We start from the raw sequence: 15,354 nt of genomic DNA on the forward strand, positions 1-15,354 counted from the left end.
CACCTGCCCTTCCCCATCACAAAAAAGAAACCACTTCTGAAATATCTTATAAACTGGAATCCAGAAGTAAAAAATCTAACCCTGTCCAGCGGGAAGTCAGATACTTCCAACAGAAGAGTCACAAGTGAACTCAGGGTGTTCATTTCATCACTCCTTGATGACATTAAATCATTTGTGGTCGTTTAAAGTTATCTCACCTGCTCTCCCCACCATTCTAAGGAACTTCCCATTAAGAGTAACATTATACCTTTTATCCATAAATCAACCTATTATAAACAGCTCAATTTTTGCACCCTGAAAGGCAAACCTTTTCTTTTGCAAGATGAGAAAGCTGTTCTAAAGTTCTAGAAAAAAAATACTATCCTTTTTATTTTAGTTTGTTTTCCAACAAAACATCCATTGTAATTCAGTTTTCCATGTCAGAAATTGTAGTAGGAAGTAACCTATGTGTCTGACCCCAACTCTTTCCTCTTTCCCCAGCCTGGCTAAGCAGGTATCCACGCTTTAATCTGAATCATGCCATCATTTAACAAGTGAAAAGGTATATTTATAGAGTTAAATATCCAGAAATCCCTGCATGAGAAAAACCAAATTTATATACAAATTATTCTCAAATACTGTGTTAGTCCATTCAAACTGCTATAACAAAATACCATAGGCTTAATGGCTTATAAATAACAGCAATTTATTTCTCACAGTTCTGGAGACTGGGAAGTCCAAGATTAAGGCACCAGCAGATCTCATATCTGGTTCACAAAAAATCTTTTTACTGTGTCCTTATGTGGTGAAAGGGCCAAGGGAGTTTTCTGGGGCCTTTTTTCTTTTTTTAATATAAGGGCACTAATCCCATTAAGGAAGGTTCTACCCTCACTACTTAATCATCTCAAAGTCCTCACCTCCTAATGCCCTCACCGTGGTGGTTAGGATTGCAACTGATGGATTTTGAGGAAAAATAAACTTTCAGTCCATTGCATACTCTTTTAAAACATATCTGATGATTGTCAGTCTCTTCATTACAAGGTATTTATAGAAACTTCAGTAATGAAACTCACCTGACCCCCCACTTTTCCTGGCAGTCATTCACTCCTATCTGTCCTCTCCCTTCTAACCATCAGGAATACATTCTCACTCTTCTCTCTCTTTGTCTCCTCTCCTCCAGGACTTCAGTAAAGGCTGCTGGCGAGGCAAATATATTAAGTATGCCCATAAGAAGAGCCCGCTGGCCAGGCAGTCCCTCTGACACAGCTAAGACACTGCTGTTTACTGTTTGAATGAGCCAAAGCAACACGGGTGGGCCTCCTGGAGAATGACAGTTCTCACAGAGCTTGCCACTCTGAGAGCCAAGGTGACAGGAATGGGCTTCTCATTGCCTCTCCAGCCACCACAAGGAGTGCTGGGTGTATGCTGGGTCCGTCTATAAGAGATACAAGGAAAGAGCAATTGCTTTTTCTGTAGAATCTTCTTTGTTAGTTATTCTGAAATACTTTTGGGAACACAAATGATAATAGCCCAAATGATTCTTTCAACTCAATCATAACTGAAAAATACAAGAAGCAAAACCATTGGCTGGAATATTTGTATGAAAAAATCTCTGTATTCTTAGATGACTTATATCTACCTGTAGGAGAAAAAAAAAATGACGTTTAGCCTGCTTCAAAGTTTGATGAGAAAACAATTAGTAAGCCACAGAAATCAGATAATCGGGAGGCCGAAAGCAACCTTGCCTTACCAACGCCAGCTGCTTCGCTTCACAGATGAGAAAATGACAGAGAGAAATTAGGTGCCTGCACTAGTTTGAGGTAAGTTTTGACTAGAACTTGAATGTTCTGATTCTCAATTGACACTTTCTGCATCTCTCTCCTAAACCCCCAAGGAAGAAAATGCATCAACATTATCTTTCATAACAATAGCTCAAATAATTTTTTATTCCCCAACAGAAGTTCAGCAGAAGTGTAATCCCACATTTATGAATGCCATAGCAACACACATATAAAAAAAATTTGGAAGAAGCATTTAGTATACAGTAATTCCAGAGAATGGATTAGTAAGCCTAAACAAGCACTGAATCAAGAAAATTCATCAAATAGATAATAATGCCACATTATTAAATAAGATTTTGCTCCCTGTCATCAAGCTAACAACATAATACAATAGAACACTCTGCCATTTTCATTCTAGGAGAAAGCATTCAGTTTTCTTTTCACATCAGATATTTTACTGTCAATCAAGACATATCTATAGTGGCCCTTCCCATCCCTACCCAGCGCTAAGTATAGTATAAAGGCTATACTTAAAACCACCAAGCTTTGGGCTATTCACAGACTCGGCCGAAAGTCACTGAACTGAAGCTGCTCCGTTTTTAACCAACCATGTTGGGCATCCATATTACTGCCCATATGGTACTATAATATGACATTGTTCCGGCCACCAATGCCTCCCCTGTCATCACCCCAACAGTGAGAGTGGATAGGAAAGGACAGAACTGTTCAGCTGGGCACAAGTCCAATTCAGTCAATTCTTCACAGAGAGAAATACACAAAACTGAGGAGAAGGTATTCAAATTCACAATTTTAGCTGCAACAAGGACATTACAGACCCCATTTAATGGAAATAAGGATCTTGGATAATCAGGTATTTCATAGATATGTTCTCAGCTTTGAAATCAATGACAATAGAAGAAAAGCAAATAGAATACCCGAGGGAATTATTCCTATTATAAAAGCATTTTATTTCGCAAAGGGATACACAACAGGCTCCTTTAAATCATGTTATACATTACAGAATATGGCAAAGGGAAAAAATGCATGCGCAACGTATTAGAAGGGCACTAAAAGTGAGTCATACCAGTGATAATATCGCCTGGTTCAGTTATGTTGATTCTGGCCCTTGATGGATACTGAGATGAAGGGCACAGGGTAAATGCCAGAATGTGTTGCTCAGGTTTGAGAAGAGGAGAAACATGCCGAACTCGTAATTCTGGATACAACTGTGCACTCGGATTTTTTAGAGAACTGAGGTGGTCTGAATGGTTAAAGGCAGAGTTGTCACAGCTTTAACAAGAAACAAAATAGACACCCTTCCAAAAGTCAGTAGCATCTTGTGGTATGTGGGCCATACTGAAGTATTACTCTGAACATTAATCATAAACTTTCACTTTCCATACAAGCCATGAAATCCCTTATACTTGAATCAATGGCCTGAATGGCCATTGATCAATGACCAACTCTCTCCATATCAATATGAGGACATTTGCTGGGGCTGACACTTGAAAGAAGCTGATTGATCCCTTTGTGCAAACTCTTAAGTCACAGGATTATGCAAAGGAAGAGAAAAAATGTTCAGGAAGAGGAAAAATGAACTTCCAGTTTTCAATTATTACATTACTTTTATTTTTTTAAGGCAGAGAAAGTCTAAGTAGAAAGCTGTCTCCATTCTCTAATATTCTTTTCCTCCAACCTAATGAACAGCCTGGAATCAGCTTTCTGCAAACAGGTCATCGGCTGACATGCTTTTGTTGTCCAAAACATAAGACTCCACATCTCTTTCAAATGCATTCGCTAGCTAAAAGTGATCCCAGCCAGGATTTATCAATCAGAATCAATTAGATATCATTTGGCAACTGTGTGGAGCCCCTACTATGTGTCAATACAGAGCAATCTGTTCCTGAGAGGCTTTTTTTGAGAGAGAGATAGCAAGGTTAAATATGAATTCCTATTTTCTGTAAGTAAACATTTGCTCTAGAAGCAACTTTAAACCTGCAAACACGCCCACTTTTTCACAGCAAGTCTCAGTGCTAGACAGGATCAATGAGGTATCTGTGCTGGATTCCAATCATTTAAAAATAGGTCTTTAAATCTGTTCCCTTGTACACTCAATCTCTGCATGTGGACAGCTCACTTAGTCCTTAAGCAACAATATTACCCTTCGAAAAATGTCCCTTTCGTAAACAAAATATACTTGTTGTTCCCATGAAGCTTTGTCTGTTGCCATTTCCAGCAACAAATTTAACATCCTCAATAGCGGTGTTAGACAAACAGAAACAGCAAACAAAAGAACAGAGCAAAAGCTGAAGAAACAACACCAAGGTGAGTTGGGCGCAGGGGAAGAGAGGAGGAGTGGAAGTGAGAACTGGTCTTTACCCTGTGATCTAAGAAATTCAGCCTTTCCTGATGAAGGGGCTAAAGCAGAAGCGTAAGGGGTGGTTTTCAGTTGAGAAAAACAAGTGTGCTGCTATCCCGGTCCCGTTTCAATAAGACCAGGAGAGCCAGGGCAGGCAAAATCCAGTTTAGTGACTAAGACTGATTCAGTGAAAGTAGCACAAGTTTGTTCATGACACAGTGCGGCTACCCAACCGAATCCGAGATTTATATAAGCAATAATATGTTCATTCTTTTTTAAAAAATGTTAAGTGCGTTCTGGTACCAAAACAAAAGTATGGTTATTCATAGGAAGCATCTATCAATTTAATGTCACCCATTGCAGGTTGTGCGCCCACCCTGTCCTATCCTCTTGTACAGAAACAGCTAATGGCCTGGAGTGCTGGAAACCTACAAACTATTGTCGCCTATTTCCCAGAACTGTGGGCCTGATGCTCAGTATCACCGGTGGAAATCAAATAGTAGCCAGAAGGCAAGGAGTCCCTGGCAAATCCGTGTGCCGATTGGGGTGAACCCATTGGAAGTCTGTGCGGTTCCTCCGCCCTCCCGGCTGCGTGTCCGGAACGTTCCGGGCTGTCAGGTGGGTGGCGGCGAGCCTGGGCGGGCAAGCCTGCGGGGCAGCGCGGCGCGCTCGCGGGGTGGAGAGGGAAAGCCCCGCGGAGTGCGGCGCGTCCCACGGCCGGCCGCCGCTCACCTTTGTTGGCCTGTCCTCGCTGCCAGAGATCGGGCCAAGGAGGAGTGCGGGGAGCGACCCCACAGCTCGCGGCCCCTCTCCGGCGCCCGGAGGAACCCGTAGGCAAGCCAGGGACCCTCTCCGGATCCCGGAACGGCAGCCGGACCGAGGGATCAGCAACCCCTTCCTGAACACAAAGGTGGGGAGGCACGAGCGCTGGGGGCGCGGGGGCAGGAGCCACAGAGCACGCCGGGGTGCGTGTGCGCGCGAGGGTGTGCGAGTGTGTGTGTGCGCGCGTGTGTGTTAGGGGGAGGGGAGGAGCGCTCCAGCCCTTCTTACCTCTCGAAGAGGAGCCGCACCATGAAGATGCAGAAGGCCAGGGGGAAGGCGAGATAGAGGTCCTCAGCCTGCGGGAAGTTGGCTTCCTCCGTGTTCTTCAAGTCCGCCCAGGTGACATTGTGCGGAAGCCAAAACCTCTCGTTCCAGAACCAGGCTAAGATCCCTGCCATCTTGCTTTGTCCGCTCCTGTCCCGGCTCCCGCGGCCCGCGAAGCTCGCAGCGGTGCAGGGCGCCCCGGGATGCGCGCGCGCTGCAGGTCCGAGCCGGTGCCGCCGCCGCCGCCTCCTCCGCGACCGCTGCTCTCGAAGGCTCGCGGCGAACGCCGATTCTCTCCTCCCTCTGGCCGACCTGGGGAAAGGAGCCGCCTCGCCTGTCACATGGCAGCCCGGGCCGCCGCCCTGATTGGTTCGCCCTCGCGTCAAACAGCGAGGCACACGCGGCCGGCTCGCCCACGCCCGGAGGACAGGGCGCAGACGCTGCGCCCCGGGCGCCCGGGCTCGGCTCCGGAGAGTGCCGCCCGGCCCTGCGCTCGCCCTAGCCTGGCTCTGCGTCTAGGACAGCGACTCGGGGCCGGCCTCCCTCCTTCGCCCCAGTCCCGAGTCTTGCTCGCACATGCTCAGAACGCCGGCCCCTGCCCCACTGGAGTTTCAGGGGTCTCGGTCCGCCTCCGGTGCGCCCGCAGGCAGTGAAGAGGCAAGTAGCGGTCGGGCTATCTTCAGAACCACCCCTGGACTGGGAGAAAATGGCAAAAGGAGAAGTAGGGGCCGCAAAGAGCAAAGGAGGAAGAAGTAACAGGGAAGAGTTATCCACTGGGGCTCTTGGAGAGGCCGGGTGAAAATCAGGAACTGGTGGCAAGAATGGTTTGGCATCTCTATCTACCCCATGCCCATCTTCACTTCCTCCCCCTCCCCCTCCCCCCCCCCCATCTCTGACCTTCTGGCCTCCTGAAAGTACTGCTGGTTACCACAACCAGTTCCCCCAGGGAACAAGGCCCTCTTACTGTAATTTAGGAGGAGGTAGGAGAAATTAGGCACTTAATTGCTATTTGATGATGAAGGTGATGACAGTAACTGCAAGTTCTATAAGCTGCCCCTCTAAAGGAACCTCTCAGAAAATGCCATCAGACCACATTTTAGCTTCACAGATTAGGAGAGAACTTTGCTATTTGGCAGGCTCCTTATGAATGCCTTTCACATCCGAAACCTTTAAGGCATTAGGCCTGACCCAGGCTCCTTCTCTCCCACAATGTATTTCCTCATCGATTCAGGGACTGTGTGGATCCGTTCGGTGGCCCATGCAGATATTTTGTTCCTTTTTCTCACAGTCACTCATTTTTCTGCCTGGTTCTGCCAGGAAGTTCCTCCGGACCTTTCCAAGAGGCATATAAGCAGACCCTCCATTCACACTTCCTTACTCCTTCTCTCCAGCAGCCACCCTCCTTCCTTGCCTTCCCTTTAAAGTGATGCTCTAGAGAATTACATTTATTGCTTTCAGTATCTCTTCCCTCCATTCTCATTTAAATTTCCTTTGGGGCATTTTTCCTCTTTACTACACGGAATTGCTCGAAGTCACCAATGATGCCCATGCTGCTAAACCCAAGGATCAGTTCTCAGCATCTATACCAGTAGCATTTGGCCAAGTTGTTCAGTCCCCAACTCTTGAAACACTTTCTCATCTTGGCTTCCAGAAAACACTTTTCTGTTTTTCTCCTACCTCATAGCCACTTTAAAAAAATGTATTTTATTGATTTTTTACAGAGAGGAAGGGAGAGGGATAGAGAGCCAGAAACATCAATGAGAGAGAAACATCGATGTGCCCACAACTAAGGTACATGCCCCTGACCGGAATCAAACCCAGGACCTTTGAGTCCGCAGGCCAATGCTCTATCCACTGAGCCAAACCGGTCAGGGCCCTCATAGCCACTTTTTACCAAGTCTCCTTGCTGACTATTCCTCACCTTTCTAACCCCTTAGAGTTGGAGTGGCTTAGGAGTTAGTCTTTTGTCCTCTTCACTTTTTATCTACATTCATTCACTTTGTGATCTAATTTAGTACCATGGCTTTCAAGTTCATACTGATGGCTCCCAAATATATATCTCTAGCCATAAACATTTCCTTGAACTTCACACTTCAAAATCCACTGTTGATTTAATAATCCCATGTTGATGTCTAAAAGCCATTTCCTGTCTAAACTACTAATCTTCCCCCTAAAATTTTCCCTTCCTTGTCTTGGCTCAGGCCAAACACTTGGAGTAATCTTCTTTGCTTTACTTTCTCAAATCTCCTTTCTAATCCATCACAAATCCTATCTGCTCCATCTTTAAACCAGAATGACACCACCTCTCACCACCTCTTCTGCTACCATCTTGGTCAAAAAACAACAAACACTTTATTATTTTTAATTCATTTTTTAAAATATATTTTTATTGATTTTAGAGAGGAAGGAAGAGGGAGAGATAGAAACATCAATGATGAGAGAGAATCATTGATCAGCTGCCTCCTGCACGCCCCCCCACTGGGGATCTGAGCTCACAACCTGAGCATGTGCCCCTGACTAGAATCGAACCCGGGACCTTCTGGTCCAAAGTCTAATGCTCTATCCACCGAGCCAGGCCAGCTAGGGCTCATTTTTATTGTTGACACTATTACAGGTGTCTCCATCCTCCCCCACTTTGCCCACCTCCCCCCAGCCCTAATGTAAGTCAGATCACTGCTGTGCTTTAAAGCTCTACTTGCCTCACCATCCATCCCCTAGTGCAGTGATGGCGAACCTTTTGAGCTCGGCGTGTCAGCATTTTGAAAAACCCTAACTTAACTCTGGTGCCGTGTCACATATAGAAATTTTTTGATATTTGCAACCATAGTAAAACAAAAACTTATATTTTTGATATTTATTTTATATATTTAAATGCCATTTAACAAAGAAAAATCAACCAAAAAAATGAGTTCGCGTGTCACCTCTGACACGCGTGTCATAGGTTCGCCATCACTGCCCTAGTGGAAGCCAAAGTCATTTTCATGTTCTAAGATATTTGACTTCATATTAATTCTCTGACCACATCTACTCCCTTACTCTTCTTTGGTCACATTGGCTTCCTTGTCCTTCCTGCAAAATACCCAGCATGCCTTAGAGCCTTTGAACTTGCTTTCCTCTATCCCTGTAACTTTTTTCCCCTAACAGTTCATGTCTGCTCTTTCTAGAATGTCACTCACTCAGTGAAACCTTCCCTAGCCACCCTAGTTAATCAACCTTCCCTCCCCACCCCACTCTTCCCATCCAACTCTCCTGCTTTGTTTTCCTTCAAAGCATGTATCACCATCTCACACAATATATTTTTTTTACTTATTTCTTTATTGGTCTCTCCACACACAAACTAAAATGTAAGCTTCAAAAAGTTAAATATTTATATCTGTCACTACTCTATTCTTAGCACTTAAAATAGTACCCAGCCCATAGTAGGTACTCAATAAACTTTTTTTCATGATAAAATGCTTTTTATTTATTTTATCTGTTGTATGAATTATTTTGAATGTTTTTTTAAATTCTTTATTGTTTAAAGTATTACATATGTCTCCTTTTTCCCCCATTCCTCTCCCCGGCCGTTCCCACCCCCCAGCACATGCCCTCACCCCCCTACTGTCTGTGTCCATGGGTTGTACTTATATGCATGCATACAAGTTCTTTGGTTGCTCTCTTACCCCACCCCTCCCCTGCCTTCCCTCTGAGGTTGGACAGTCTGTTTGATGCTTCTATGTCTCTGGATCTATTTTTGTTCATCAGTTTATATTGTTCATTATTTTCCACAAATGAATGAGATCATGTGATATTTATCTTTCTCCGACTGGCTTATTTTGCTTAGCATAATGGTAAGTGATCCTTCTTTTTTACAGCAGCATAATATTCCATTGTGTAGATGTATCTCAATAAACTATTGACTCACTGAGTCACCATTGCTCCAACCTCACAGAAATCTTCTCTAGGAGAGGAAAAAAATCTGAATAAGTAATTGTGTTAAATTTGTATATACTTGTGTGAAGAATAGTGTGGGCATAAAGAAGGAATGGATCAATTCTGAGGTGGAATAGGAGAAGTGTCACCATCCCCACTTTAGACCATGCAGCCAGCTGCTCAGTGTTACTGATGACCCTCCAGGAAATTGCCTTGGCATCAACTACAGTCTTATAGGCCACAGAAAGGAGGTTTGTTGAGGTCTCTTGCCACCTTTGTGGCAGGAGGTCATGTCATGATAGAGCCTGGCCTTCTGGGCCAGCCAGACTCTCTCCATGGGTACCTCCCGCTCCCTCATGTCACTCTTATGTATGACCTGACAATATCTTGCCTTCTACCCTAGGACCTCTCTGCTGTCCAGCAGGTCCTGCTGTGTCTTCCAAGCACATGCAACAGGAAGTGTTGGTGAGTTAATGCCCTGGGGGCTGATCTTTGGTCAAGGGCAATGGAAGCCAGTGGGTAAATGTTTATCCCTTTCCCTCCCCTGCCCATTGGGCCACACACAGGAGCTTCAAACAGCCTCTCTGAAAAAATCATATGATAAAAATCAATCAGCTTATTTCAAAATTGTGGCCCCAGTAACTCACTCCCTTATATTCCCTCTCTCTCTTTCTCTGCCTCACTCTCCTTTTCCCTCATCCCTGCTTCTCTGAAATTACACTACCCTGGAATTGCTATTTTTTTTTTTCTGGAGAAGACAAGTGAAAATAGTATTCCTTACCTGTTCATCGACTCTGAGAAGTGGTGGGATTTCAGGAACATTTTGAAAGATGGGTTTTGTTGGAGAGTGGAATGATAATTTTCTACCCTTCTGTGGGATTTGCACAAGTCACTTAATTTCTAAGAATGTTTTTATGACCTTTGATGTAAGTTGTGCACCAATAGTTCCTGTCTCGCCTATGTTTCTCAACATCATGAGGCTCTCACTGAGATAGCAGATACGGGAAGGGGTTGTAAACTCTTCACCTCTATACACATGTACATTGTAGCAAACTTCTACTCTTTGATCTGTCCAGCATATCTTCTCCAGGCAACAGCCCTTTCCTACCACCCTCCAGCCAAATGATTACCCCATAAATACAATAGAATGAAATATTCCATGTCTGACCACATTTTATTGGTTCCAGGGTGGGCCCTTGGCCCGAGAGAGCAATTGAAGTTTGTCTTTAGGTATTGATTGGGGCATGGGTCAAGGCAATCTTTCTCTGTACACTTGGACTCTAGGATTTCAAACTCAGAAACTGTTAGCCCCAAATTTCATCATGTGGGTAGGAAAGACAGAAGCTAATGTGCAACAAGGGAGAAGAATAAAGCAGACCTGTAGAATCAAGTAAAGGTAAGAGATACATTTCCACATGGTACCTGGGAGCCAGCTGCTTTCTCATCCATGAAACAGTCTTGTATCTTCACACAAAAATTCCCCTTTTTAAATTGGGTTTCTGTTATTTCAACCCAAAGGAGTCCCGGTATAAATAAGACATTACTCTTAGAGTCCACATCTTTAAAACCTCAGATCAGGACCCGGGGAGGGTTACTCACAAGAAAGACACAGCACAGCACACTTCCCTAGGAGACCACTTTATACCTGCACAGAAAAGACTTCTAGTTGTTGACCTGGGAGACCAAACTACAACTTACTCATCAGATGTGTTTGTAGCTCCATAAGAAGCCAATAACTGGCCTATGAATAGAAGATAGAAGGAGAGTAAAAAGGTGAAAAAAGGGTTTTGTTGGGGGTGCGGGGTGATACTGCCTACACTGCATAAAAAGAAAGCATGTTTTGGGTCCTGCATATAAAACATTATACAAGAATACACCCTCTTTTTTCCTGGCAACAAAGCTAAGCATTACTTCTCATTCTTTTTTGTTTGTTTGTTTAATATATTTTTATTGATTTCAGAGAGGAAGGGAGAGGGAGAGATAGAAACATCAATGATGAAAGTTTTTGTTTGGCTGCCTCCTGCACGCCCCCCACCGGGGATCGAGCCCACAACCCAGGCATGTGCCCTTGACCGGTATCAAACCCAGGACCCTTCAGTCTGCAGGCCGACACTCTATCCACTGAGCCAACCTGGCTAGGGCACTTCTTATTCTTAAGGTGCATACCCCGTTCTTAGTCCTTCTACATATATTTGAGTCTACTTTTCAGATGCAAGAGAACATCCAGAAGTTTAGTTGAACTTCCACTATGAATTGCATAACCCAAACATATTGTGCTTGTTTATAGAAAGAACACAAAATCTATTTGGGGATTAGGATGTGCTCATGGGAAAAGCCAGATATCAATACACCAACACCAGCCAAGACGACACTGGACAATATATGATGAGTGCCCGACTATTACAGATAACAAGGGTTTCCTGCTCCAAGGAGGAGGAGACATTCTGTGTTGAAGAGGAACAGGCAGAAATGAAACCAGACCTTGAAGAATGAGTATATTTTGAAAAGGCATGAGCAAAGGAAAAATTGAGGGGCAATAAACAAATAGTAATTGAGAAGCCAGATTACAAAGGGCTTTTACTATGAAGCAAAGGAATACTCCTACTTATTTTAGTGAGAATAGTATTTTATTTATGATAATAGCATGAACGTGATTCTATAGCACAATGTCTGGTACACAATACATGCTCAATTATTCTAGGTTTTTAAAAATATACAAATAAATGTAGTTACTGTTTGAAACACAGTAACTACATTTATTTGTATATTCAAGTGAGCATTGAATTCAAACACTCAATTCCTTGATCTTAAAGGGACCTGGTTTTCACTGGGAATAATAGGGAAATATTGCCAACGTTATTTCTGCAGTCATTTCTTTCTCTTTTTTTAAACATATTTTATTGATTTTTTACAGAGAGGAAGGGAGAGGAATAGAGAGTTAGAAACATCGATGAGAGAGAAACATCGATCAGCTGCCTCCTGCACACCCCTAACTGGGGATGTGCCCACAACCCAGGTACATGCCCTTGACTGGAATCGAACCTGGGACCCTTGAGTCCGCAGGCCGACGCTCTATCCACTGAGCCAAACCGGTTAGGGCTGCAGTCATTTCTTATGAACTATCTTACTGTGGTTGGCAAAACTATCTTAAATATACTCTTGTTTTTCGATTTCTGGGTGGTCTCGGCTTTTCATTGATACAGGATGTAGGGCGGGAGTAGAGCAAGAATTAGGCAAGTTTTATTAGCACAGTGTGGAAACCACTCATAGCACCGCAGACAACTCAGCATCTCCTGCCATCACAAGAAAAGGATATGAGCGTTTAACTTATGGCATTGAAGTTAAGCTAAGTCAAGTGTGTAACCTGGACAGGAATTGAATATACATTATTTGCTGGAAGTCTTCCATCAGGACTGCTCACTCTCATGCTCACAGTCTTTCTTGCAACCATGCCAGGTATTAGAAGTCTAAAGATCTTTCTCCTCCCTCCTCTACCTTGACAGTTCCTCTCTCTGGAAAATCTTTTCTAATGCTAGCAACCATCAATTACTCTTGTATTCCCAGCTAAACCGAATCACTGGCTGGAGTTTCTGTCTTCTTTCAAATAATCAAAATCTAGTTAAATGTTAATTTCTCCCTTTGCAATTTCCTTTAACATACTAATGTTATGTCAGCATCCCACTAAAATTTTCAGCATCCAAATGTGTTGCAAAACTAACAAAGAAAAGTGAGAAGCAACCAGGTTATCTAACTGTGGGCTGTCCAGTTAGGGATTACATTCACCTTAGTTACACATCTAAAAATTCATAGATGTGTTCAATGGATATAGTCAACCATGATTGACTTTTAAACGTGTACATATAGATGAATAGCATTAGGGGGCAGGGCATCAGAATTATTAGTCAGAAAGCCTGAGTTCTACTTTGCACTATTTAAAGGTTTTTATAACCAAAAAGAAACAGAGAACTCAACTAATCCTCTGGCTAATTTTGTGGGAGGAGTGAGTAACCTAAAGTATTTCTTGAAATTATTGATTTTATATAGAAACAATATCAGGGCTAGAAGTGACCTCATATACAAATGAGTACAATTCATTCTCTGTGCCCACTGAAACTATTATTAAACATCTCTGATGACAGGTAGCTCACTACTTAACGAATTGGTCTGTTTCATTTTGGCACACCTGTGACTATTAATGATGACATTATCTTGAGAGGCCTAGCAAATTCTCCTTAGGCTTGTAAAATAAGGATAATATTTTTATGTTGACCAGATGAACTTAGTACTCAAGGACAATATTCATGCCCAGTCACATCACCTTGAACAAAACACAGCACTGTGTATTTGACCAATCACATTTAAACATTTGACCAATAACATTTAAATGGAGGCAGTTAATATTGTGATCTGTTATAACAAGGTATATAAAATTTCATTGTTTTAGGGAAGGAAGATTCTGACTGTTGAGATAATTTACCTTTTAGACAAGTTGAACCTTTCACGGCTGATAATGAGTAGGCCTTTTATCCTGGGATTAGTAGAATTAGCTTTCACTCAGCAGAGAAAGTGAGGCTGATATGAGGAAGGTAGAGAGAGGAATGGATGAAGATGTCAGAAGCTCATGCACCCTGCTGTGTGATTTCTCATGATTTTGCTGCTAAGCTGCCATAAACATATTAGTCACAAACTGCTTAAAACCAGTGATAGCCCTGACCAGCTGTCTCAGTTGGTTGGAGTATCATCCCATGCACCAAAGGTTGCAGGTTTGATTCACAGTCAGGGCATATACCTAGTTTGTGGGTTCCATCCCTGGTCAGGGAGCATACAAGAGGCAACTAGTCGATGTTTCTCTCTCCCTCTTTCTCTCTCTCTCTCTCTATCTCTATCTCTGTCTGTCTCTCTCTTCACTCCTTCCCTCCCTCCTTTCCTCTTTCTAAAATGAATAAGCATATCCTAGGATGAAGATTAAATGATTAAATAAAACCAATGGTATATTGTGGAAACTCATAAAGAGACTAGGTCTTGATACAAACAACTTCCTATATAATAAAAGGCTAATATGCAAATCGACCGAACAGCAGAACAACTGGTCTCTATGACATGCACTGACCACCAGGGGGCAGACGCTCAATGCAGGAGCTGCCCCCTGGTGGTCAGTGCACTCCCACAGGGGAGCACCACTCAGTCAGAAGTCGGGCTCATGGCTGATGAGAGCAGCGGTGGTGGGAGCCTCTCCCGCCTCCACAGCAACACTAAGGATATCCAACTGATGGCTTAGGCCCACTTGGGAGCAGGGCTAAGCCGTCAATCAGACATTCCCCGAGGGCTCCAAGACTGCGAGAGGGCGCAGGCCAGGCTGAGGGATCCCCTCCCCCCCTCCAAGTGCATGAATTTTGTGCACTGGACCTCTAGTATACAAATAAGAAAGCTGGAATATGGATGCTGAAGCAGATTTGAGAAAATATGGAAATGGACTTTAAATCTCAGGTGGTCAAGAAACTGGAATTTGAGTCAAGTGTAAAGCTGACCAAAAAGGAATCAGCAGATCAATTAATTCAGTGAACTGCCTGTCATGAGAAGTGTTCAGGCAGAGGCCTGCCTGGTAAGAATGTTGGAAAAGGTATTCCTGTCTGCAACTGACTTGGAAGTTGATGTCCTCTAAGTTCCCGTTAGTACTTCAGAGTTAACGCAACACACTATGGACAGAAGGGCAGGAATAGCTTCACTCCTAAATTTCTACTCTCCTAGAGGGTAGAGGGGAAAAGGAAGAAAGAGAAAAAATGAAGCAGGAAAAGCAGGAGGTTATTATTGTCAGAAAGAAGCATGTTCAAAGGTTAGAAAGAGAAATTTGAAATCCAAAGAAATCAATCACTTCTTGCTTCACTCTATAACATATACTGAAATGATCAAAGCGACATATTGGAATATATTGCTAGCTGCCTGCAGTGTCCCATCACAAAACAGAATCAAAGGACGTAGGCCAACATGTTATGTTGGCAGTGCCTGTTAGTTACCAGCTTTCTCCCTGGCTCTTTGAACATTTTCTGTGCTGTTTTTAATAGTGGAAAATTAGACATTAAAAATAACTCTATTATATTCTATTTGAGAACCAATATTACCTCAAATGATTGTGTTTTTTCTTTCCCTCATTAATTGATAGAGTTCATGTTTATTGTCATACTAGAGGCCCAGAGCACAATTAAATCGTGTGCGTGTAGGGTCCCCTAGGCCTAACCT

At 43.3% G+C, this 15,354-nt stretch overlaps 1 protein-coding gene and 1 long non-coding RNA gene across 6 annotated transcripts in view; one reads left to right on the top strand and one right to left on the bottom strand.

Moving 5' to 3' along the window:
* CERS6 (ceramide synthase 6) overlaps positions 1-5,510 on the bottom strand; it is a 251,703-nt gene extending 246,193 nt beyond the window's left edge. For 2 of the 5 annotated variants that reach the window (XM_023745279.1, XM_006083175.3), the window contains exon 1: positions 5,170-5,508. In XM_023745279.1, the coding sequence (XP_023601047.1) occupies positions 5,170-5,339 (170 nt within the window). In that variant the 5' untranslated portion in view covers positions 5,340-5,508. Of the gene's footprint in view, positions 1-5,169 lie in introns of all 5 variants that reach the window. The other 3 variants (XM_006083176.3, XM_023745271.1, XM_023745268.1) reach the window with 3 other exon arrangements.
* LOC102440648 overlaps positions 4,487-15,354 on the top strand; it is a 39,965-nt gene continuing 29,097 nt past the window's right edge. The window contains exons 1-2 of the long non-coding RNA XR_002826555.1: positions 4,487-5,029; positions 9,521-9,582. This is a non-coding gene — a long non-coding RNA (uncharacterized LOC102440648). The remainder of the gene's footprint in view (positions 5,030-9,520; positions 9,583-15,354) is intronic.

Source organism: Myotis lucifugus, unplaced genomic scaffold, assembly GCF_000147115.1.
Source record: "Myotis lucifugus unplaced genomic scaffold, Myoluc2.0 scaffold_5, whole genome shotgun sequence".
NCBI classification, from domain to species: Eukaryota; Metazoa; Chordata; class Mammalia; order Chiroptera; family Vespertilionidae; genus Myotis; species Myotis lucifugus.